Source organism: Mastigoproctus giganteus, chromosome 8, assembly GCF_048544385.1.
Source record: "Mastigoproctus giganteus isolate SK-2022 chromosome 8, ASM4854438v1, whole genome shotgun sequence".
NCBI lineage: Eukaryota > Metazoa > Arthropoda > Arachnida > Uropygi > Thelyphonidae > Mastigoproctus > Mastigoproctus giganteus.
This window is the reverse complement of record NC_143582.1, coordinates 209728092-209752030: the sequence shown is the minus strand read 5'-3', so window position 1 is coordinate 209752030 and position 23939 is coordinate 209728092. Positions and strand designations below refer to the sequence as shown.

The following is a 23939-nucleotide window of genomic DNA, read 5'->3' as shown; positions in this document are numbered from 1 at the left end:
TACCATTAATATCCGGACACCCCTGTCTTTAGACAAAAAAAGAGCTTTTATTGTGTCATTTAATATTTTGTGCTGACACCTTTTGTTTTTATGACGGCCTTCAATAATCGCGGCATACTTTCAACGAGCTTTTTTATAAATGTCAGGTGATATGTTCGTCCACTCGGCCTTTAACGCAGCCACCAGTTCGGCCTTGTTCTTTGGGCGATCTCGACGTGCACGTACCCGGCGAGCCAATACATCCCAAAGATGCTCGATTGGATTCAGATCAGCACTCTGGGGTGGCCAATCGAAGTCCTCAAACCACTCTGTTACGACCCGAGCAGTATGGCATGGCGCGTTGTCTGGCTGATACAGGTATGGACCTTCCCCGAAGTATTGCCATAATGTTGGAAGTTCATAATTGTCCAGGCTGTCCTGGTATTGCACAGCATTCATGGTTTTGTCGATAACGACTAATGGGCCCAAGCCAAACCATGAAAGGAGCCCCATACCATGACACTGCCTCCACCAAACTTCATTGTTGGGAGGATACAATCAGGAAGGAACTGTTACCCTGGCATTCGCCATACCCAGGAACTGCCATCAGACTAGTAGAGTGCGAACCTCGACTCGTCTGTCCACAGGACTGTTTTCCACTGCTCTACAGTCCAGGATTCGCGCTCCTTACACAATGTTAATCGTCTAGCATTTGTTGAGGTGATCAATGTTGAACTATTGAGGTAATTCTGTTGAACGTGTCATCTTGCATGATCACTTTTGCAATTGTCTGTTCAAAACCCAGGTGCATATTTATAGCAGGTTCTGTGACCTGTTGCATGCATAGTACCTGTTTCCTCATCCACGGAGGGGTGTTCCGGATATTAATAGTAGGGTAGTGTATATTCATATTTATGAAAGTATCGTGAGGAGATTCGGTTTTTTGCAAAAGGAAGAAGGTCGACTCTTCTTTTCGTTTTCTCTCCTGGGAATGTTACTACGTAAATTTTAAATGATCATCTTGCCAGCCAAAGTGGCACTCCTTGTGAAGCAGTATCTTCTTCACGTTTTTGATCAATTGAAGTTTTTGCTTAATACGAAGATCAACCCTTTTCCGTTTTAACATAGATTCCCACGGGTTGAATTAAAAAAAAAAAAATGAATCGAGTTATTCGGGCTAGTGTTGCATGGATTCACCTCACCGGATCTCAAGTTTTTCATCCTACCCAACAGGAAAATCAATCACAGAATATGCGCAGTTTAACACAGTGTATTTGCCTCATAACCTTAGTTGCCTAAGTCCAAATTCTGAATGGCCTAGACATATACAAGGATGGTTAGATTAAAATTTTAACCCGGCCTCACAGCACTCTGGTGACCTGAATTTTCTGGCTACTAGTTCAAAGCCCGTTTGGGTAACACAGTTGGCAGAATTGCTGTACACTCCACACCGGATGGAAAAGACCTAAATTTGAATCGCGTCGATGATGGGAGAAATTTTTATGGGCCTTTTTCACAACGTGGTTGATATAGTCGGTCTCAGGTGAGGACATCGTGGTTTTTTCCTCCCGGAAACTTGTTTTTCGTCCAGAAAACAGAAAATCTCCCACGCAATTTATATACAATATACAAGAAGCAATATGGCCTTAGTTTCTGATCCTCCTAAAACCTAACTACTAGTTCAAAACAATCCCAATCTTCTATGAAGGCTACATAGACCTGTTTTAGAATATATTTATTGTGTATCCTGGACTACCTATTGTGTATTATAATTAATATATAAACTTATTATTGTGTCCTAATATGTGCTTTTAACTTCATAATGGAAAGTTGGTACTGGTGTTGATAGTCACTTTTCAATATGGCAGCCACTCTTTCCAATGAAGTTGAACAGCAAAATGCTCGATTTTTATTCTGTAAGATTAATCGATTAAAATCAAAGTTAAATTCAACTTAGACCTGTGTACATATGGTGACAGTTGTATATTATCGTAAAGCGTGTACTCATATAAGTGAGGTGAACTGTTCAAAAATGATCGGTCAAGTGTAGCGGATGAACATTGCCATGGTTGACCGACTGAAGCAACCAAACCTGATACAGTTCAACCTGCTGTTATACGTATTCATAAATATATGAAATATTGATTCGAATGAGGAGGGAAGAATTTAATTCAATAGTAGGAGAAATATAGTCGTTCTTATAACTCTGGTGGCGTGCAGTTTGAGAAAATGGAAATTACAAGTCTTTGAAAATTTCGAAGGATGGGGAAGATTTATGTCTCCTCCCCTCTAGATAATAAATTCTGACTAAACCAACAGTGGAATGAATTTAATATTTAAAACTTTGAGATACCACCACACAGTGCTCACCTTGCACCTGCTGATTTTCATGTTTAGGACAATAAAAGATACATTGCATTTAGCCATCCATCGATTACCTTTGGTCATAGTGCACTAGTCATTGTAGTATGCCGAGTTTATCGTATATTGTATTTGTACAGTCCGATATGCATGTTGACAGGCTGAAAACCTGGAATAACTCAAGAGAAAACCACACTGCTTCCTCCTGATATAAGATAACTGCAGTCCTAACTGAAGGACTTTCAAGAATTTCTCTAGTCTCTGACTGGACTTGAACCCTGACCTCTTCAGACATTTCTTTGAAGAGGTCAGGGTTCAAAGTTACAAGTGACGAACGATGCATTTCGGAGATGCAAGTTCACGAATGCTGGAAAAGTACAAAATCCAATGTATGATTGTCTACATTCTGTATATAAATTCTTTTAGGACTGATATATAGAATGATACTAACTGCAAATTAGTTGTTTTAAAATCACCCTCATAATTTATCAGTAGGATCTTGATAAACAGTCTTGTTGATATAAGCGACTTCTTGAATCAGTTAAAATAATTGCCTGGTACTTCTTCCAATTAAAATAAATGTATATTTTCTTGTAGGCATAGCAGCGACAAGAAATCCAAAGCTCACAGAGAAGAACCAAAACCTGAGGATGTTACAAGCAGGGTGGTTTCGCCATCACGCCTCTCCAGAGATAGTCGCCGACCACAGGATCAAGATCAGAAGACTTCACCCTGTTCGAAAGATGCGGGAACGGTGGAAAAGAGAGAGATCAAAGACTGCAAATCTTTGGCATCACCGAAGAAAACACAAAACATCGAAAAACGAAATGTTTCTTCAGAAAACAAGAAATTGCCAGAGTCCCTTGGAAATATCCGGAAGGAATTTGCGGGACCACAGAGTGAGTTGGCCGGAAGCTATGTGTCCAAGCTGACTTGCATCCCATCTGGAAATAGGGATGGGTTAAAACTGAAAGACAAATGTGTTGTGGAAGGAAAGGGTTCTCCCAAAAAGGATCTCACCAATCATCCGGACTGCTCCAGAATCAAGAGGATTCCTCTACCCAAACCCACCAGTCATTTTCAGAAAAAGTTTCCAGACAGTCCACCTGAAATTAAAAACGAGTCCGAGGATCAAGAAGCAGCAGCCCACCCTGAAAGTTTGTTTCAATGTCCAGCATCTGCAAGTATTACGGACGTCAGCTCTTGTGATTCGAATTGCGTCAGCAGTCCTACAGAAGAAAGTCCATCTTCAGAATCCATCAGAGATAAAAATGAGGAATTGTTCATCGATTTGTACCAAAGCAGTCCATCCCACTCTGCAAGGAGCCGTTTGGAAACTGTGCAGGAAGAAGTTGACTTCGTCCTAAAGGTAATATATTGAAAACAAATGTGTTTGCAATGTAGCTCTATCACTATAAAAGGTTGTGCATCTCTGTGAACTTATTCGCACCAATGTACTTAAGTTGATCCATTGTAATTAAGGCGTGAATGATAACGAAAGTAATTTAAAAGCCTTTTATCGCTCAAGTTTTTATAAAGTTCTTTGGAACACTCTTAGGTAATCGATTTATAATCGAAAGTGGGTTTGTGGGGTGTCATGATTTCCTGATAATCTCTGTGCCCTCGTGGGTAGCACAGTTAGTAGAATCGCCGTCCTCCCCACACGGGATGGAAAAGACCTGAGTTCGAGTCCCGTCGATGATGTGAGGAATTTTTATGGATCTTTTTTACAACCTGGTTGAGTTAGTCGCTCTCAGGCGAGAGTAGCAATTTTTTCTCCCGAAAACTCAGGTTTTTCATCCAGAAAATCGACCTCAGAACACACGAAATTTAGAGACAGTATACACGGAGCAATATGGCCTTAGTTGCTGATGCTCCTAAAATCCTACTACAACAACAACCTTCTCAGATAGGCGGATTTTTCATATGCAAAAGAAGCGACCTCAGGATACATGTATTGCGCAAATATAATACCAACCTCTCGGAAAATTCTAAACAACCCAACCTAGTCTATGGAAGCATTCAGTCAGATATATATATATTTTTTAAATCGTGAATCAGAGCGGTCTAGTAGAGCAACCTTGTGGAACTCCACGTAAGGAGAAGTATGAGCTGAATATTGACTCTTTCAAACATCATATAGGGATGGCTGCTGGCTGATCCAGAACCTCATCAGTGACTACAAATTTTTTGCTGTGGGGCTGGGAAAAGCCCCTTAAACTTTGTCTAGCCCAAAGACCATAAAAATGGTCAAAGTTGATCTCCTTTAACTGAACTATGATTACCATCCGAAAAATTACCGTATTTGCCGGACTCAGAGTTTAGAAGGAGAATTTTGGGAAAAATATTTGATGCGTACATTTGAAGTACAAATTCACAAGTGTCACTTTCATGATAGGAGGAGGTCCAAAATTTATTTCAGCAGTCCTGTTTCCACGTTCGTTGGCATAATGTAACGCCTTCAATTTCAAGCTGAAGTTTACAAAAACCTCTTCTACCTCTTATTCATCTTGCGAGGACTAAAAATTTATAACAAATTAAAAGTACCGTAAGAGATGTTTTTTCTCTCTACTGGTGACTCATTGATTTATAGAAGGGATTAACGATTCTCGAATTTTCAAGTTACTGTTTGTTTATTTATTTTTTCATATCGGCGGACGCATAGACACATACTTCGAATCATAAGACGCAGGGACCGTTTTAGGCAACATTTTCTAGGAAAAAAAAGTGTCTTATGGTCGGGCAAATACGGTAACCTTCACGAAGGCTGAAGAGGTACTTGAAGTAGTCAGTTATTTTAGGAAGACTATTAATCGGACCTGTCGGCTTGTGGATCACATTTTCTGGAATTGAGAAAAGAAGACTTGTTTTTAAACCACTGCGATAAATATCTAACTGAAATGAAAGAGAGAGAGGCGAACATAACTAATTCTTACTTCTAGTAGGATCCTCTTTTGGTGTTCATAAGCCCTAGGTACTCTATTCTGAAGCCTCACTGCATTATATCAAAAATATTAAAATACTCTTGCGTTAAATCTAATTTTTTTGTTTTTCCAGCACTAACTTTATTCACAATATCCGAATTTTGATGATGATGTTAATGATTTTAATAACAGAGAAACCCAAAGAAAGAATTTATCTTAAGAAATCTGTGTTTAAGAAAAAACTATAGAATTTTATTGGTGTAATAAAATCATTGAATTTTATATGAATTATATTTTTCGTAGACTCTAGGCACAGTGCCTAATGGAAAAGATTGCCCTGCTTCTATGAATCCGTAGTTCATTGACCCCAGTTTAAGAAATACTATTTGAAGCAATATGACCGGAGGCAATCTAGAAATAGTGTTTCTACGTAGAATTTCAAAAAGGTCTTATGTCGCTGTTTTCTGTAGTATTTTGAGACAAATAAGCATCTCTTGGTAGTGATAGTAAATCATTCGGTTATTTCGATTATACTCATATAAACTGAATGATTTATTCAATTATGAAAAGTCTTTTGATTATGACAAATCATTCGGTTATTTCAATTATGGAAAATCATTCGATCATGACAAACCATTCGATTAGTTCCATTATATTCATATAATTGGAATGATTATGACAAATCATTCGGTTATTTCGATTATTGAAATTCGTTCGATTATTTCGATTATAGCCATATAATTGGAATGATTCATTCGATCATGACAAATCATTTGATTATTTCGATTATTGAAATTCGTTCGATTATACCCATATAACTGGAATGATTCATTCGATCATGACAAATCATTCGATTATTTCGATTATACTCATATAATTGGATCAATTCGATTATGACAAATCATTCGGTTATTTCGATTATATCCATATAATTGGAATGATTCAATCGATTATAGCCATATAATTGGAATGATTCATTCGATGATGACAAATCATTCGATTATTTCGATTATTGAAATTCGTTCGATTATACCCATATAATTGGAAGGATCAATTCGATTATGACAAATCATTCGGTTATTTCGATTATATCCATATAATTGGAATGATTCAATCGATTATGATTCATTCGATCATGACAAATCATTCGATTATTTCGATTATACTCATATAATTGGAAGGATCAATTCGATTATGACAAATAATTCGGTTATTTCGATTATATCCATATAATTGGAATGATTCAATCGATTATGGAAAATTATGCGATTATAGCGATTCGTTCAATCATGGAAAATTGTGCAATTAAGGAAAATAATTCGATTATTTCATTCACTTATGGAAAATCGTTTGATTATATCATTCAAATGATATAATCAAACAATTCAAATTCAAATTATATCATTCAAATCGAATTATTTCGATTATTATTTATTATTCGATTATGATTAATCACTATCTCTTGGTAGGGACTCAGGACAGCTGACGCAGGGATGAATTACGCTAGATCTAGTCTGATCTTCGCTCTGGTTGGGTTGCAGTTATTTCAGTTTCTTTCCCCTTATATTGATTTTTAAACTGGAAATCTTGACGACCAACAAGTTTTTAATGTAGAGTTTTGGAAGTACGTTAACCCCTGAAGTGAGAAAGACAACTGTTCTATCATTCCAGAGACGTCTGTTCAGTAGACAGTGGTCAAATACATTAAAAAGAAAACGGGTCACTTCCACTGGGCATGCACCGTGGTTGGTCAGAAATATAATGCAGTTCGGCTCCATGTAATGATTCGTTTTGTCATGTGCAGATGTAACTTGTTCCATAGTAACCAGAAGTTGGCGCATTGCCAAGATCTGTACTGAACAACATAATTGTTAAGTGGTTGACACAGTATTGCCGGGTCCGAGATTTAATCACCACTCTAATCTGAGAATCCTTCACTTCCTGTCAGGTGAATGATAATCAAGTGTTCCAGAAGAGAGGAATTTCTTGACCCACATCCGTACTTTAAATCCGCGTCTTTTTATTGGGCTAATAAATAAATACAAAGGATTGTTTGGGAAGAATTCATGGTGAAAAGATTGTTTATTATAATTAGTCCAGTTTTATTCGGGTACCTTTCGTTGTCTGACTTTTAAGATTCAGGATTCATTGAAATAAGAGTATGCAACGGTCTAAAGAATGTATTCTGTCCATTTTAAGTGAGCCAATGCATCTCGTGGACTACGTCACTTTTTACATGGGTGGAATGGTGAGGAAATGGCTGTTGGGGTGAGGGACACTTTCAATAACGAATTGCGTCCCGAAGACTTTGGCAATCAGAACCTGTTTGTGTGTCTGGCATGGCTATGATCAACCTGTCTCGATGCTTAGGGGTAGGTGGGAAAGAAATGTTTCTTCCCAACCATCCGCTTTCGTCGCAGGATGTAGGAGTTCCTCGTGTGGGTTACCCTACACCAGCAGTATCGATGCAAGGTCATGCCTAACCGGGGACGAACCAAATATAGCTCGCGCCATGGCAAATTGTCGGTGTGCAGGTCACCCTCGGAGCGTGGGCCATGTGATCAATATTCGATGTAAAACAAAGTGCCGCTCTCCCAACAACCTTCACGGTGGGCATGACCTTGACCACCCCCGTAACCTGTTAGTGAAGAGCTGTATGGCTGCGAGGATGAAAGCACCATTATCGAGTTCACAGACGTGTTTTCATTTGTCAGGCGGTCAAGGACCTTTCACCCTTCGTGTTTGTTGTTATTTGGTTCTGAGTGACAGAAATAACAGACGCGCGAACATGCGTATCCTTATTTCTTACTGTGTCTTTACTACTCACGAGAGTACGCTGGCAAACATAAAAATTGTAGTGAAGGGTGCTTTGCTGTATGGCGTTCTTTGCACTTTTTCTCATCATGAAATAAATCATTGTTGTATAATCACTAAATAAATAAAATATAACAAAAAATAATTAAATGCGTTCATTTGCACCATAAAACAACTCATCCCGATGAAGAAAATACCTGTCTACACTCTTTCCAACATAAATTTACTAAGCGCACATTCCAGAACAGTTATTGACTACGTATATTATTATTATTCCAATGGTGAGCATCATCGGAAAAGCAGTTTGCCAACACAGCCTAGGGAAACAAGACAGGGAAACACAACATAGGGAAACAAGTTAACTATAAGCAAATTGCCTGTGACAGGCTGCGTTTTTGTAAGCGTTAACTGAGATATAATGATGGCACATGAACGATCAGGCATGAAAAACCGATAAGCTTTAAGTTTTTTGTTTTTTTTTTGATACTGGTGGAAAAAACATCTGGATTTTTTTTTTTAAACTTGAATTTTCAATTTCGACTGTAATCTTTTCTAAACTGTTTCCTTCCTCCATATCAAAAATTCTCACAAAATCTTAGCCACCACCACCTCGATGGCCAAAAGAATTACTCAATATGCGGCTGACTCAACCCATGTCAGTCTCCCCTTTTATATTGTCCTAGAATTAGCGTTTTTCTGATTGCTGTCGCGTATTTAATATGCAAATGAGGTTAAATTCAATCACAGATTATACAATTGACTTCTTTGCCACTATTCAAACAGATGTACTCCATTTTTGTCGTTCTATCATCTTTTCTCTCTTTCTCTCTAATCATTTTCTTTCTCAGTGTATCGCTCTTTCTATTTTCTCCCTTTGCCTATCTCTTTCCCACTGTACCTTTCTTCCTTTTAATATTTTCTTTCTCGCTGTAACGCTCTTACTCTCTCTCTCTCTCTCTCTTTTCTTCCATTTTCTCTCCTTTTCTATCTGTGTGTCTGTTCCTTTCAGTTTTATTTCTCGATGTATCGCTCTTTCTCGCTATTTGCCTCGCTCTCTTCTTTTCTCCCTCTCTGTATTTTTCTCTCTCCATCTCGTCTTTTTCTTTGTCTCTGTCTCTCTCTCTCTCTCTCAGTTTTCCTCTCGCTGCTTCTCTCTCTCTCTCTCTCTGTATTTTTCCTTTTTTTCATCGTTTTATCGGTATCTTTTCCTCCCCATTCTCTTTCTCTCTCTCACTCTATCGCTCTTTCCTTCTTCCTAACGCTTTCTTTCCACTTTCTTTCACTCTTTTCTTCCTCCATTCTCTCTCTCTCTCTCTCTATATATATATATATATATATATATATATATATATATCTGTCTTTTTCTCTCCAATCTCCCTCATTTTCTTTCTCTGGCTGTTTCTTTCTCTCCCTCTCTGCCATTTCCACTTTTCCTCTCTTTTTCTGTCCCTCTCTGTCTCCATTTTATTTTTCTGTTCCCCTCTTTTTCTCTCTCTCCATTGTGTCTCGTTCTCTGTCTATTTCTCTCTTTATCTCTGTTCTCCTCTCACTCAGTTCCTCCCTCTCTCTTTCCTTTTCTCTCTCACTATATCGGTCTCTCTCCTTTTCTCTCTTCTCTTTCTCTCGCTACATTGCGTTCTCTTTCTCACTGCGTCTTTTTTCTCTCAATTTTGTCTTTTTCTCTGTCCTCTCTTTCTCTTCATTCTCTTTCTGTCTCATTCTATCGCTTTTTTCTTTTCTCTAACGCTTTCTCTTCATTTTATTTCTCAACGTATTGTTTTTCTTTCTTTTTGTCTCAACGTGTTTTTCTTTCTTTCTCCATTCTCTCGGTATTTTTCTCCTTATTTTCTCTCTCTTTCTGTTTTTCTCTTTCTCTGTCCATCTCCCTTTCTCTCCATATTCCCTCTTTCACTGTCTGTTTCCTCTATCTCTCTTTTCTATTCCTTTCTCCTATTTTTTTTCTATCCCTCTCTCATGTTTTCTTTTTCTATTCCCCCTCTCTCTTTTTCTATCCCTCTCTCTCTCTCTCCCCTTCTATTTCTCTCTCGGTACATTGTCTCTTTCTCTGTCTGTTTCTCTCTCACTCTACCGCTCTCTTTCTATCTCTTTTTTCTCCATTTTCTCTCTCTGTCTCCATTTTATTTTTCTGTCCCTCTCTTTTTTGTTTTGTATTTCTCCTTTTCTCTCTCTCTCTCTCTCTCTCTCTCTGGGAATCGCCTACCACAGTAGTCGAGGTTGATAGTTTGACACATGCAGAAAAAAATTTTTTTTGACACATGCAGAAAAAATCGCCTTCTCGCATCATTTAGCCACTATAATGCTAATAATAATACTTTCTCTTTCTGTGTTGTTTTATCGTATCTCCTGAAATCATCAGGCCTGCCCCATGATGTATGTACAAAATCCCCCCACACCTCCCCCGAAGTTGTCGTGGATTTGTATCACCGACTGATGTTTCTCACTCCCCATACATCTACAGATTAGTCAACTTTATATTTCTTAGACTTTTCCGGGATGAGGCCCAGAACATCAACAACAAGGAAACGACACTCTATTATTAGCAAACACTGGTACGGGGGAGGGAGGAAGGGATAAGAAATACTGGTCGTAAACCGATTACCGACCACCCGACGAAGATTCTTGAAAATCGGTAATTGACTCACGAGTCACGCGAGCCTGGAACTCACTCCATTCATTCTGCATTAGGGTCGGGGACACACCTGTACCGAAATAAGAGGATTTTGTAAACCAGTTCGGATATCGCCTACACAAGGTGGGACTTAAACCTTAGAAGGTCTTTAGAAATCTTAGATGCCACCGAAGATGACGTTTAGGGAAGAAATGAACGATGTAGTTGCGTCGAACGTGCTCAGCTCACCAATAGGGAGGCGAAAGAAGTTCATTCGATCGTGAACACATTTCGAACAATAAACGGCTGATTAGCACGACCGCCCTCGTTCTGCCGGTGCCGAGTCATACTACACCAAAATACGTAATTCGAAACTCCATTCAGTGGCGCGGATACTTCAAAAAGTGATTTAAAATTTTATTCCACGATATTAATGATCGAAGTCGTGACGGCACGGAGTTTTGCTATCAACAGATCGACGAAGCCTCACTTGAACGCGTTTCTAATAATTTGGAAAGTCAGTGTACGTATTTTATTGCGAAGGAGATTTTCTTTTTTTTTAATGTCACGTGGCGGTTCAAATTGCATTTTCATGGGAGAGTGGAATGAAGAGAAAGGAGTCTGTGTACGCGCGTGCAAACTCATAAATGTCCTTGTCGTCTGCTATTTCATTATTAGCGAGCGCTCGAGTCTCCAATTGTTCGAGTTAAAAAAAAATAAAAAAAGAAAGAAAAACGCAATAATTGAGTTTGTCTGTTTTCATTAAGGGGGTGTGTAGTTCTTAGCCACTGTCAGAAAAGCTTTTCAATTATGGTACATAATGAAAATGAAAAAAAAAAAAAGTTTTTCATACGAGGATCAGAGAGGTCGCCACATGTCTGTAATAAACCTTCCTGTAATGCAATGAAAGTGGCCTCAAAGGTAGATTTTTCATAAACTAGCTCGCACTGTTGCTGATTTACAGCTAAATCCTAGTAGTAATGGTTTTATTCATCTATCTTCCGTGGCTGTGCATTAATAGCATTTGTTCTTTGTAGAATTTAAGCTTATGAATGAAATACCGTATCTTTCGATGTATAAGACAACCTTGAAAAGAAGGCTATTTTAAACTTTAAAGAAAAGTTGTAGATATTACTCGATATACGAAACATACTTTGTTATGAGTTAATTTTAACTGTGTTACTATGGTTCTTTCTTTCTTTCTTTCTTTTTTTTTTTTTACCAGAGCGCATTTCAGTTTGTGTTTTAATGTGACCGCGGAATAACTCTATATATTTCCGTACTTGACCTTGAATTATCGTTCTTTAGTACACTATAATTTTAGGGGTATGTTTTTATAATAAAATGCGCATCTTATAAACTGAAAAATACGGTAACCATCAAAGTACTGTATATCAATTCATTTGCATTCTAGCCATCCGGATAATATCCAGATACACCACTGCTGGAAAGATTTTCCGTTAAATGCAGCTGTCAATACTGAAATATTTGGGAGAAAAGTTTATAGATAGATAGATGAGAGAGAGAGAGAGAGAGAGAGAGAGAGAGAGAGAGAGAGAGAGAGACGTAAATAAATAAACCTAATCCTGATGAGCCTAATGTCACGAAGGATCCAAACAGAGGTCGCTGCCATTCGTGACATGTATGATTTCCTTGCAACTGCCAGTCTCTACTGATTCTAATGTCGGGGCCTTGATTTATAATGTGCGGGTTGGTTTGCCTCAGTGGTCTGCAGAATTACCCTAATTACCCCCAGCCGTGCTTTGCTCCCTATATTTTATCCCCGGCAGGGACTGGAGCTTCACGTTTTAGAACGTGCCGTGTGTATCGACGATGGTAGGAACGTAACAATCGCCAGGTGTCAGCACTGTCCATTTTACAATTAAGGCCGTTGTATTGCGAAATCGTGACACTGCTGAGTGACCAACCCCTGGTCACTCAGCAGTGCACAAAACTGTACCGTCCGATCATTTTAATTACAAATATTTCTATACTTCCGATTAGAAATTTAAAAGTATAGCATAATATAGTTTTTATAACCAACTTTTAAAAGTACATTGGCAATCTTCCTTGAAAATCACGTTATATTATAATATCGTGTCAAAACTACAGTATTATGTGTTCCTACAGCAGCGCCGTCTAACGGAAATGAAATACAGCACGTGCTAATATCCCAAAATTCACAATTGTAAAATTTCATGTAGAATTCATTGGTGTTGCTACTGCAGTGCCGCCTAACGGAAATGAAATACAGCACGTGCTAATATTGTGAAATTCACAATTATAAATTTCATGTAGGATTGCTACTACAGCGCCGTCTAACGGAAATGAAATGCAGCACGTGCTAATATCGCGAGATTCACAATTATAAAATTTCATGTAGAATTCATTGGCGTGTTGCTACTGCAGCGCCGTCTAACGGAAATGAAACACAGCACGTGTGGTAGTATACCGAAATACACAATTATAAAATTTCATGTAGAAATCAATTTTGGCATGTTGCTACTGCAGCGCCGTCTAATGGAAGTGAAATAGAGCACGTGCTAATATCACGAAATTCACAATTATAAAATTTCACGTAGAATTCAATATTGGCGTGTTCCTCTTACAGCGCCCTCTATTGAGCACAATTTTTGTTCATTTCCTGGTTCATTTGCAACGGGAAATTGCGAAACGTGGGAATGTTTTTTGTTTGTGTTCTTTGCAGGAGACACTAAAACAAGATGTTTAAAGTTTAAGATGGATAGACTGTCCTTATCATTCCAACTGCCTGCTGCTGCTATTCCTGAAGAGCCAAGCTACCATCTCCGCTCTTCATCCCCTTTCCCCGCCCAAGGTTTTTGCTGATAACAGGTGTAAGACAGGGATAATCACTCCATCACAGCTGTTTTCTGGCTAGGCGCCATTGATGCAGCGAACTGCAGAGTTTGAGACTTTACATAGTCCGGGGGTTGTCATGCGAATCAACAGCACTCTTGACAGATAACAGTTACCGTGTAGACTGTCAACAGTCATATCAGCAACTATGCGACCCCTACTTGTCCGATATCTGCAGGGTCAATAGGTTTATACGAGAGGTTTTTCCATGAATGTATTTCACAGTTAGTTTTGTTGGCATATTTTCACCGTTGTATACTGTATCAATGGCCTGCTTGACCCCTCTTTATTAACAGTCCATACGTTGATGATGCATCTTCAGTGCCCTCTAGGGAGGTTTATACAAACTAGTGACTAATAATCGATACTGAACAAGCGATTAAGTCGAGAAAACCGATTTTCAAAATGAGATATAAAAGTCATGAATTTCCATGATTCGTGTTTTGTAGCATTAAAGCATTACTGCGCAAGCTTTATGATCTCTCTCTCTCTCTCCTAAAATTATTATTAATTGATTTATAACTTCGATTTCGATAATAGGCAGGAATTCCAAAAATGCAGGATCTTTCATAGAATTAAAGTATGAATTCACAAGCTTTGTAATTTCCATGTAAGTAGAAAATCATGCATGACTTTTACGAGCTTCGTTATTTCCAGATAAGGAAATAATCATGCAAGACTGCACGACCTTTGTGATTTTCATAAGGAAAAAATCATGAAAGGTATAAATTCTGTAATTTTGTACAATTAAAACGAAATTTCGAAGGCTTCTTAGGATTTCATACGTTGATTCTATGAAACATATGAATCATGAAGATTGTAAAAGCATGTTTTACTCCTAGGAAACAAATCATTCACTTTCTAAAATCATGCTTTCTGCGAAACAAATCAAGCTTCGATTCTTGAAAGATTGTAAATACAGTGTTCGGGAGAATTTTACTTTCTAGTTTTCACAGAATTAAAGCATGATTTTGGAAGCTTCATGATTTCTGTCTTTTATAGAAACAAAATATGAATTATTCTGTAACATCACGAAAGGCAGAAATCATGAAGTCCTGAAACTCATAATTGCACTTTATTGAAAGAAATTATTAAATTAGAAAATTCATACTTTTTTTTTGATTTCTGCCTTTCATGTAAATCATAAAGCATGAATTCACGCTTTAATTTTATTAAAGGGTGGGAATCACAAAGATGGGGCATTAATGCTTTCATTCCATTTAAGTTTAATTCACTGTCTTGGCATGATTTCATGCTTTCATAGTATTAAAGCATTAGCGGAAAATATAGAAGAAATATCCTACGGCGTTTAAATGCAAATTTACATATTTTTTTTGTAACTGTCGTATGTTAAATATGTTACAGTTCGAAACCAAACGATAGTGTGTTGCCCATAGCAGGGAGACCTCTATAGGAGTACTTATGCATCGGAACTCCACATGGGAGTTTGATTGTGGCTTAGACATCTTCTGGCCTCATTATTTTAATTTGAAGCGTCACGGTGCTGAGCGAATCATGGTTATCCTTATTTCATGCTGTTTTCCAGCTTTATTACTGAAGCTGAATCTTCTCCACGAACTATGATGGTGGGTTATTTTAATATTCCATATTAAGGGTCGCGGGGGGGGACCACTACATCATTAGTGCATTTCGTTAGACTCTCGTATATCACTGCATGAGTATTTTCTATCAGTGCCAAACGATCTCGCAAAAAGCAACAATCAAAAATCTCTGTATCTGTTGCTGAACAGATTACTTTTATTTGATTAAATTCTTTTTCATTGTTGAAATCGCTTTCATATTGTTACGCTTTAAACAATGCATTATCCAAATAAAAAATAAAGACTCGGGAATGGTTCTGAACCGTTTTTCATGTCTTGTTTTATGTAAATTCGTTTGGAGCTCGCTTTCTGGGTAAAAAAACACGCGCGCATGGATACAAGCCAAGTGAGAAATCAATAGAAAAGTTTGTGAAATGTGGTAAAAACTACTTTTAAAAAGTTTTCAAAATTACTGCTCACTGGATTTAAGCTAGCTGTGACGATATCAGAGTAATTTTACTTTTCATAACTAATTAGCGCCAAAGCTATTAATTTCCGGATGTCGATACGGGATATTAGTGAAGTCATTCATACATTTGCCCGAATAAGAAAACAAATGCAGGGTGTAATGAGTGAAGGTCGATAGAACACTTGAAGTTTTGACAGATAAAAATATCGGGTTCTGTATTTCTCTGGCAAGCTTCAGAACTGCTTGTCTGTAACATATGCGCTGACTTGTTGAAAAGACCAAACGAATTTATATAATTAACATGCAATTAATTTAAAAAGTTGTGTTAACTTTAGTAATAAGAGATATGTCATTACAGATATATATGGCACTACCAAAATATTAGATGCAGGCGGGTTTACAATTTCTTTATAACAGTGCCCAGTTAATAATGGGCCGGATATTTTCTGGCATCGATTTTTAGCCAGAATATTCCATAAGTGAAGCAGCCTCCATACGTAGAAGTTATGTATCCTTTTGAGTTATTTTTAGTTATTATTTATTTAGTTTAGTTTTTTTTATTATTATTTTTAGTTAAAAATAATAATAAAAAAAAATTTGAAAAGCAAAATAAAAAATGGCGCTTGTGCCGAGCACGCGCAGTAGATGGTTTTATGTGAAACATCCTTCGCGTTTCTTTTAGGTATTTTGATTTATTTGTATATATGGATTACGAAATAACAATGGAATGTAAAGAAAATGCGAGACGAAAAAAATTGTTGACAAATATTTGTATTGTTGTAGCCACAATCATACTGTTCAACAAATGGCTACAATCAAATGGGTAATTAGGCTATTGGCTTGGATCTTGCGCCTCTGGCGGAATCCGCGGATGACGTCACTTCCATGATACATTTTTCGTGTCAGATCAGATTTACTCAGTTGTAGGCGCCTCCCCTAGGATGTTTCATATCAAAAAATGTGTAATAGCTGGTGGATCTACCAAAATCACTTTGTGATCTACTGGTAGATCGCGATCAACCCACCCGTTTCTGGCCTAGGTTATTATTAGGCTGAAGAAAGAGAGAATTGATTAAAATAATGCAGTGAAAGCTTTCGTTAGAAGATAAATTGGACGAATGAAATAGAAATAGTTTTGCAGTCCACCGGTTGCACGTGATCAACGACTTACTCATCTTTGGCTTAGGCAATTATTAGCGTGAAGAAGCAGAAAAATAATTAAAGTAATGCAATGGATGCTTTTGATTATAAAATAAATTGGACAAAAGAAACGTAGAAATCGCTTCGCGGCTCACTAGTAGATCGCGATCAACATTTTACCCATTTCTGGTTTAGGTAATTGTTAGACAGAAGAGAGGGAAATTCGGTTTAAATTAATTTAATAAATGGCGCTGACTATAAGATAAACTGTTCGAGCGAAACACAGAAATCGTTTCGCGGTCCACCGGCAGCTCGCGATCATCATTTTTAGTTTAGGTAATTATTAAGCTAAAGAGACAAAGAATTGATTAAAATAACGCAATGAATGGCTTTCATTACAAGATAAATTGGACGAACTAAACACAGACAGGGAATACTCATGTTTCATTAAGCAAAAGGTAAGAAAGACAGATACAAAAAAATAAGAAGGGGAAAAAAAGTTCTTATTGGGCTGGTAATTCCGGTTGACTGGGATGTTTGCAAAGTCGGTTAGAGGCTACCCGAAGAGCTATTTGTGTTCCTGTCTGTGGCTTGACAAGTCGCGGAAGGCGGAGGGACAAGGAAACCAAATTAAATCGAGTGCGGCCAGGCTTTCTTTGACTGGCTGTACTTCCTTCATCGCGTTGTTAGACCCGGGGAGGACGGAGAGCGGATTAAGACAACCGAACATGGGGATTGCCGAGGATGTTGTAGCGTTCGTCGACACCTGCAGTAATTGGCTGACAGAGACTTTCATCTCTTTGTCGACAGACTTATAAATTACCGAAAAGGATAGAGAAATAGAAGAAGAAGAAGAAAAAAAAAAAATTCCTGCGGGCTTACAACGGAAGATTTATAGACAAGGGTGGTTAGCGCTTATAGCACGAGATTTTTCTCGGAAAGTTAATGGTTGATTCGTCTCACCTCATCTGTAGCTAAATAGTTTGCCGTTATGCAACCGGGCTGTATCCTTGCAAAAAATCCAAGAACATCCCCGTACTGTCATGCGTGTAAATCGACATTGTTCAGCTTAAAAAAAGAAAGAAAGAAAGAAAAAGCTTTTTTGTATGTCTCGTATCGCGAATGCAGCTACTACGAGTGCCATCTAGCGGCGGGGAAATTAATCATTCAGAATTTTTGTTACTTTTAAAAACAGGTTGAGAAATTCCTATTACCCGCAATAATGTGCACATTACATGTACGTTATGTAGCGGGTCAAGGGACCAAATAGCAATCTTGAATGCGCCCTAATTGAGGAAAGTGTCATTTTTATAAATAGTTACGCGACTATAAAATAATAGCCTATGACTTATCCTTAAGGATTATCCTGGCTATAAAAGAATGGCCCACGGGTACGTACTGATGTATGAATATCTTCTGTGTACTCCGGTTTCTACCTCTGATATACAAATTATTCAAACTTATAAAACTAAAGAAAATTCTTATTGAGGGCCCTGATTCATTAGGGACAGAGGAGACTAAATTCTAGTAGAAATTAGGGCAAAGCGAATAATACAGCGCTTTGGCTTACCAATCAATCGATTGGTAATCCATCATATTGAAATGATTAATAATAACAACAATACAGATTTTTCATCAAAATATCCTCCACGAGATTTTATCACTGCCTTACACAGACTTGCCATTCTGGCAATTAATTTTATAATAGCGTCTTGACTAACATTATTCCAAGCGATCTTCAAGATTTCCCATAAATTTTGTTAAGATGGACAGACTTGACGGTCTAGATGATCCCATAAAAGCTTTATTGGGTTGGCCACACCACAATTTTCAATAACCCATTGTGTTGTTTATTTGCTAGAAAGTCCCTGCACAGCTTAGAGATGTGCTGCTTCGGGTCATTGTCTTGTTGTAATATAAAATTTCTTCAACAAAGACTAAGTCCACAGAATATTGCATTATGTTCAAGAATGTTTTTATAGCCTTCGTTTCTTAAAATTCCTTCAATTTTGACAATGTCCCACACTCCAGAGGAACAGACGCAACTAACCACCACCGTACTTGACTGTAATCACTAAACAACGTAGCACCATTTTTCCTTCGGTTGATCGTCTCACATAAACTCTACACTTGGATCCAAAAATTTCAAATTTGGATTCATCCATCCACAGTACATTTTTCCGTTCTTCATTTTTATCCAATATTGATGGCTCTTAGCCCAAGCCAACCGTTTCTTTCGATTTTCCGGTTTTAATAAGGGTTTTCGCGAGCTACACGACCATGAAGCCCTTGTTTAAGACGAAGTTTTACAGTGGATGTAGATACGGGAGTTCCTCTGGTCCTATTGAACTCAAGCCGAATTCTGATGCAGTAAGTCGTCGATTGCGTTTAGAAATCAGCGTTATGATGTTATCTTGTTCTTCCATTGTTACGCACCGTCATCCCGATTCTGCTTTGTCCTTTAAACTGCCAATCTCCTTGAACCGTTGAATGGTACTTTGTACTCCTTAAAATGAAACAGCTAGTTCTTGCCAATACTTCTCATGGAATAACTTTCTTTATACATAATTATAACAATAGACAATATTTTAATAGAAATTGGTAAAGAAGTTGGTCTTATTTTAATAAAAACCTTAAAAATTGAGAAAAATGAAACGTGATTCCAAACTTTTAGGCAGCACCTTTCATTCACATAATTCGTGGCACGACTGCTTACGTAAGGAGTGCGTTTCTTAACCAACACTTCGTTGATGAGAAAGGGTGGAATTTTAGCATGAATGCGTCGTGAAAAGCTAGTGAATAATCTTTAACCGCCTTTAGAATTTCTCTCAACTGTAATGTTAGTAGTCAGTGGAATCTTTATGTGATCATAGCTAAAATAATAAGTTACGTAATTTTTTTTTCAGATGGGGGCGATTTATGCCATATTGTAATGAATTAGACCTGGTATGCAGAAAATTCTGTTTATATCCACGAGGGTCCTCCCTTCAAGGCGATATTAATTTCTCCACGATGGTGAGGGGGGGATCATCAATCCCTCGACTACTGGGTGCACTCGTTTGATATCTCGAGTTGGACAAATTAAAACCGGAAATGAACCACTCACGTGATTCAGTACGAGTTTCTGAATCATGTTAAATGCCACGTTCTTATTACACTGAATGAGGCTACGATGGTATAGTGGGGGGGAGACCATGGCGTTGCTCCGCACGTGGGTGTGTACATGATTGCCACTACGGCTAACTTAATAGCAAGCAGAAAGCGTACAGGGATGCTAATGGGGCACGTGCTTATTCTGTTTTCTCTCACGCCACGGTAATTTGTCACACATTAGGCTAATTATTACCCTGTCAGGGAGTGTTACATGTCCGGGGGGGGGGTATATTAATGAAAGCTCTGTCTGACTTCTCCTGTATAACCCAACTGGCTTTGTTCTTTGTACGTCACTGGCTTCCACGTCACCACAATAGCGATATAAGATGTCATACAAAGCTTCTATCGTTGATGTTACCAGCACAGACGACAGTGAGACAAATACCACAATGGTATTTAATATTGTCCCTCACTTCTATGCGGACTTGTCTGAAATGAAATGAATAGGGTTGTAATTTTTTTACATTAACAATGAATCCATTCTTAAAGTTCGACTCGCTACTTTTCTTTAATCTCTATTGCTCATATATTCATCTTATTCTTTCCCTTTCTGGAGAAGAGAGATGGAGCAGTTCATATGCCTGCGAGTTCTATTAAATTAAGACTGCAGAGTTATTTTATCATTAAGGGACAGCGCGCATGAGCGCAGAGTCTAATTAAGGATTTCTACTAATTACTCTTGGTTAAATGTCACTAAAGGTTCTCTCACCCCGCTGATGGATCAGAGTAATGCAATGGCTGCCACCTTATCGTCTGCTTGGTGCTTAGGGGCCAATGAGATCGTTTTTCATTCTAATGGTGCATTCTATGAATGCCAACAGTTAACGTATCTATGGAAACGTGTCGCGAGATCACGTTTAAAGAGTATAATTGTTCATTTCATTACTAAATCCTCTAGTGGCCAACAAGCAAACTACAGTTATTACCGATGCTTGTAAACAAGTAGTTGGACTCATTTCGAATAAGCTGGAGATAATTAATAACCGAAGGCAAGCTGAACCTTTATAACGAGTTGCCTCGGTACTGTACTAAAAATAAAAAATACTTCGATACTTCAATGGCTGCCACCTTATCATCTGCTTGGTGCTTAGGGGCCAACAAGATCGTTTTTCATTCTAATGGTAGATTCGGTGGATGCCAACAGTTAGTATCTATGGAAACAGGATCGTGATATCACATTTAAAGAGTATAGTATACAGTAATTGTTGTTCATTTTATTACTAAATCCTCTAGTGGCGAACAAGCAAACTAAAGCTACTATCGGTGATTGTAAACAAGTAGTTTGACTCATTTCGAATGAGATAGTGATACTTTCCATACCGTTCCAGTTACCAGAGTTTTTGATGCTAAAGATCTGGGAATGGCATATATGTCAAGATGAGATTTTGATAAATATATCCAGAATATGTTGAACCAAACAAGAAAAACAAATTGGCCTCATCATAGGCCAAACATACAGATTCAAAGATCCTCGGTTTTCTGTGCTTCTGTTTAAAACAACTATCCTTCCTATATTGGAGTTTGCTGCCTGGATATTGAATCTCCACTGTACAAATGGGATATAGCAAACAGAATCATTGAAAATGAAATTCATTCACGATATTTCTAGAGGCAATTCGATGTTCTCTCACCAAAACTGCTATCGCAATTTGTTACGATAGGAGAGAGAGAGAAAGAAAGAAAGACTGTAGGCTGTTGTGTCATATTTTTTCTGGATCAAGTTATCTGCCAGATCTTCTGTGCCAACTGAACTTTCATGCAACGGCGGTAGCTAAGAGACAGAAGATTACCTTGCATATTGATAGATCAAGAGTACAGATATTCAAGAACGCCCTCTTTAAAAGAACTATGGCACTTATAACTAGCATGTCTTTCATCTTTGATAGTTTGCTTGTATGTGATGTTTAATTGAGAGAGAGAGAGAGAGAGAGAGAGAGAGAGAGAGAGAGAGAGAGAGAGAGAGATAAAATGAGAGAGAAAGGCGGTGAGAGAGAGAGAGATAAAATGAGAGAGAAAGGCAGTGAGAGAGAGAGAGAGATAAAATGAGAGAGAAAGGCAAAGTGAGAGAGAGAGAGAGAGAGAGAGAGAGAGAGAGAGAGAGAGAGAGAGAAAGAAAGGAATATAAAGTAAGAGAGAAAGAATAAAAGATCAAGCGAGAGAGAAAGAATGAAAGAAAGGTAACATTCTAAAGAGAAAGAGAGAAAGACAAAGAATGAGGAAGAGAGAAAGGAACAAAGAGAGTAAGATAAAGAAAAAGAGAAAGGTAAAGTACGAGAGAGAAAGCGAAAGAATGAGCTAGAGAGAGAAAAATAAAGAAAGAGAAAAGGAGAGAGAAGAAGAAATAAAGAACGAGGAGAAGGAGATAGAAAGAGATAAAGAACAAGAGGAAAGAGTAACAGATAGAGAGGCAGGTAGACAAAAGACATTTATTGCTTGAACAAAAAGCATGTTCTTGAGTTACTGAAAATTATCTCAATGACCCTGCCGTTATTAAGACAACAATGGTCGCCAAAAACAGCTACGAGTCCAACAAGTAGCAGAAGACTGTCAGCGAAATTGAAGTGTCCTTTTGACTTGTACCCACGTGCTAGTCCCCTTTCCTTTACTCTTATCCATTAGTGGGGCGAGTGAACTTCGAGCGCTTTTTAATCCCAAGTAATTAGCAGATATCCTTAATTAGACTGTAGTAATATGGAGAGAGAGAAAAAGTGTGTGGGAAGGGCGGTGGGTGTGATTATTCCACTTTGCGGGGGTCAAAATAAACACCACTAATTTAAGGCTGTACGAATTCATCGCATAGCGTGACTCATCACTTAGCTTGTGAAGAATCCTTTCATCTACATTTCAATTTTAAAGATAACTCATTCACGCCAGTTATTTGAACGAACTTGGAAAATATTTTATACGTGTCTAATCCACACAGATTAGCATTTTTCTGTCAACATCGACTTGAATGATTTACATAAATCTTTTACCAATCTTAATGCCTAATGAAAATTGACCCTCCTTAGCCTACGGCTTTGGTACGCATCAATCTTTCTTCGCGTTCCTGTCTTCGGCAACTTAATCTAATCTTTAGTAAACAAAGGGTTAGTTATTAGACCGTTGTTTACAACATTTATCAGCAATGGAAGGCTACTGTGAGGAAGTGCCAAGATATCACATTACTTATCCATTTCTTGAATACGTATTTGATAATTGTTTATTCATTGACCTCATTTCATCTCTGTTTTAGCATTTGGACACTCAAAAACCAATCCGGTAGTGAAACTGATTATGAGTTGGTATGCTTTGTTCCCTATAATATACTCATATGGTATTTCTGCAAGAAAAAGCTAAATTGCCAAGGTCATGGTCCTGGGTGCAGTATCTAGATTCTGCATCCAGGACCATGGCTTCCCGACACAGAAGGTTCCTCTATTTTGATGGTCCCATATAATTTCCCAGTGTAAAACTACCTGCTCCTCGATCATGTTCAGACTAATCTCTACCGACTCAGTTTTCTTAAACCCCTTCCTTATCTGGACAGATAGATTCTCCAGGACAAGCCACCACAACTACACTACACCATTGGAGGAAGCTCTACAGCAATCCATCTTCTAGGTATTTTTAGGTTCGGACATGTATAAAGAACATATTATCTATGCGAACGGACAAACATGTCTGTTTGTCCGTTCGCATGTAACAACTTGACTCCCAGTAGACGGATTTTAATGAAATTTAAAATTTTGATCTTTTAGAAAGATTCATAAAGTTATCTCCAAATACAGCAGTACTTGTATAAATGGAAGCGTGGTTCGAATGTTTTGTCTTTACTCAATAACGAAAAAATTAGATTGACGCCAAATTTCTTTTTGAAATTGTAGGACTTAGAATATTTTTCTGGATCCTTGTACCAAAGTTCGTCTCGATCAGGTTCACCCATATCCCTGGTGCGCATGCATTGTTATTATCCGTTTAATTAACAAATTTTTAATCAAATTGCTATCCGTGATGATGAAGGTCATTGAAGCAGCAGTTTTGGAAAAAAAACTGACGTCTATTTGCCTAAC

General features: G+C 37.9%; 1 protein-coding gene across 2 annotated transcripts in view; it reads left to right on the top strand.

Annotated features, from left to right (window-relative positions):
- The window catches only part of LOC150082237 (uncharacterized), a 142506-nt gene that overhangs the window by 16618 nt on the left and 101949 nt on the right, over positions 1-23939 (top strand). For both annotated transcript variants that reach the window (XM_090379195.1, XM_090379194.1), the window contains exon 2: positions 2938-3709. In XM_090379195.1, coding sequence (XP_090235321.1) covers positions 2938-3709 — 772 coding nt within the window. The remainder of the gene's footprint in view (positions 1-2937; positions 3710-23939) is intronic.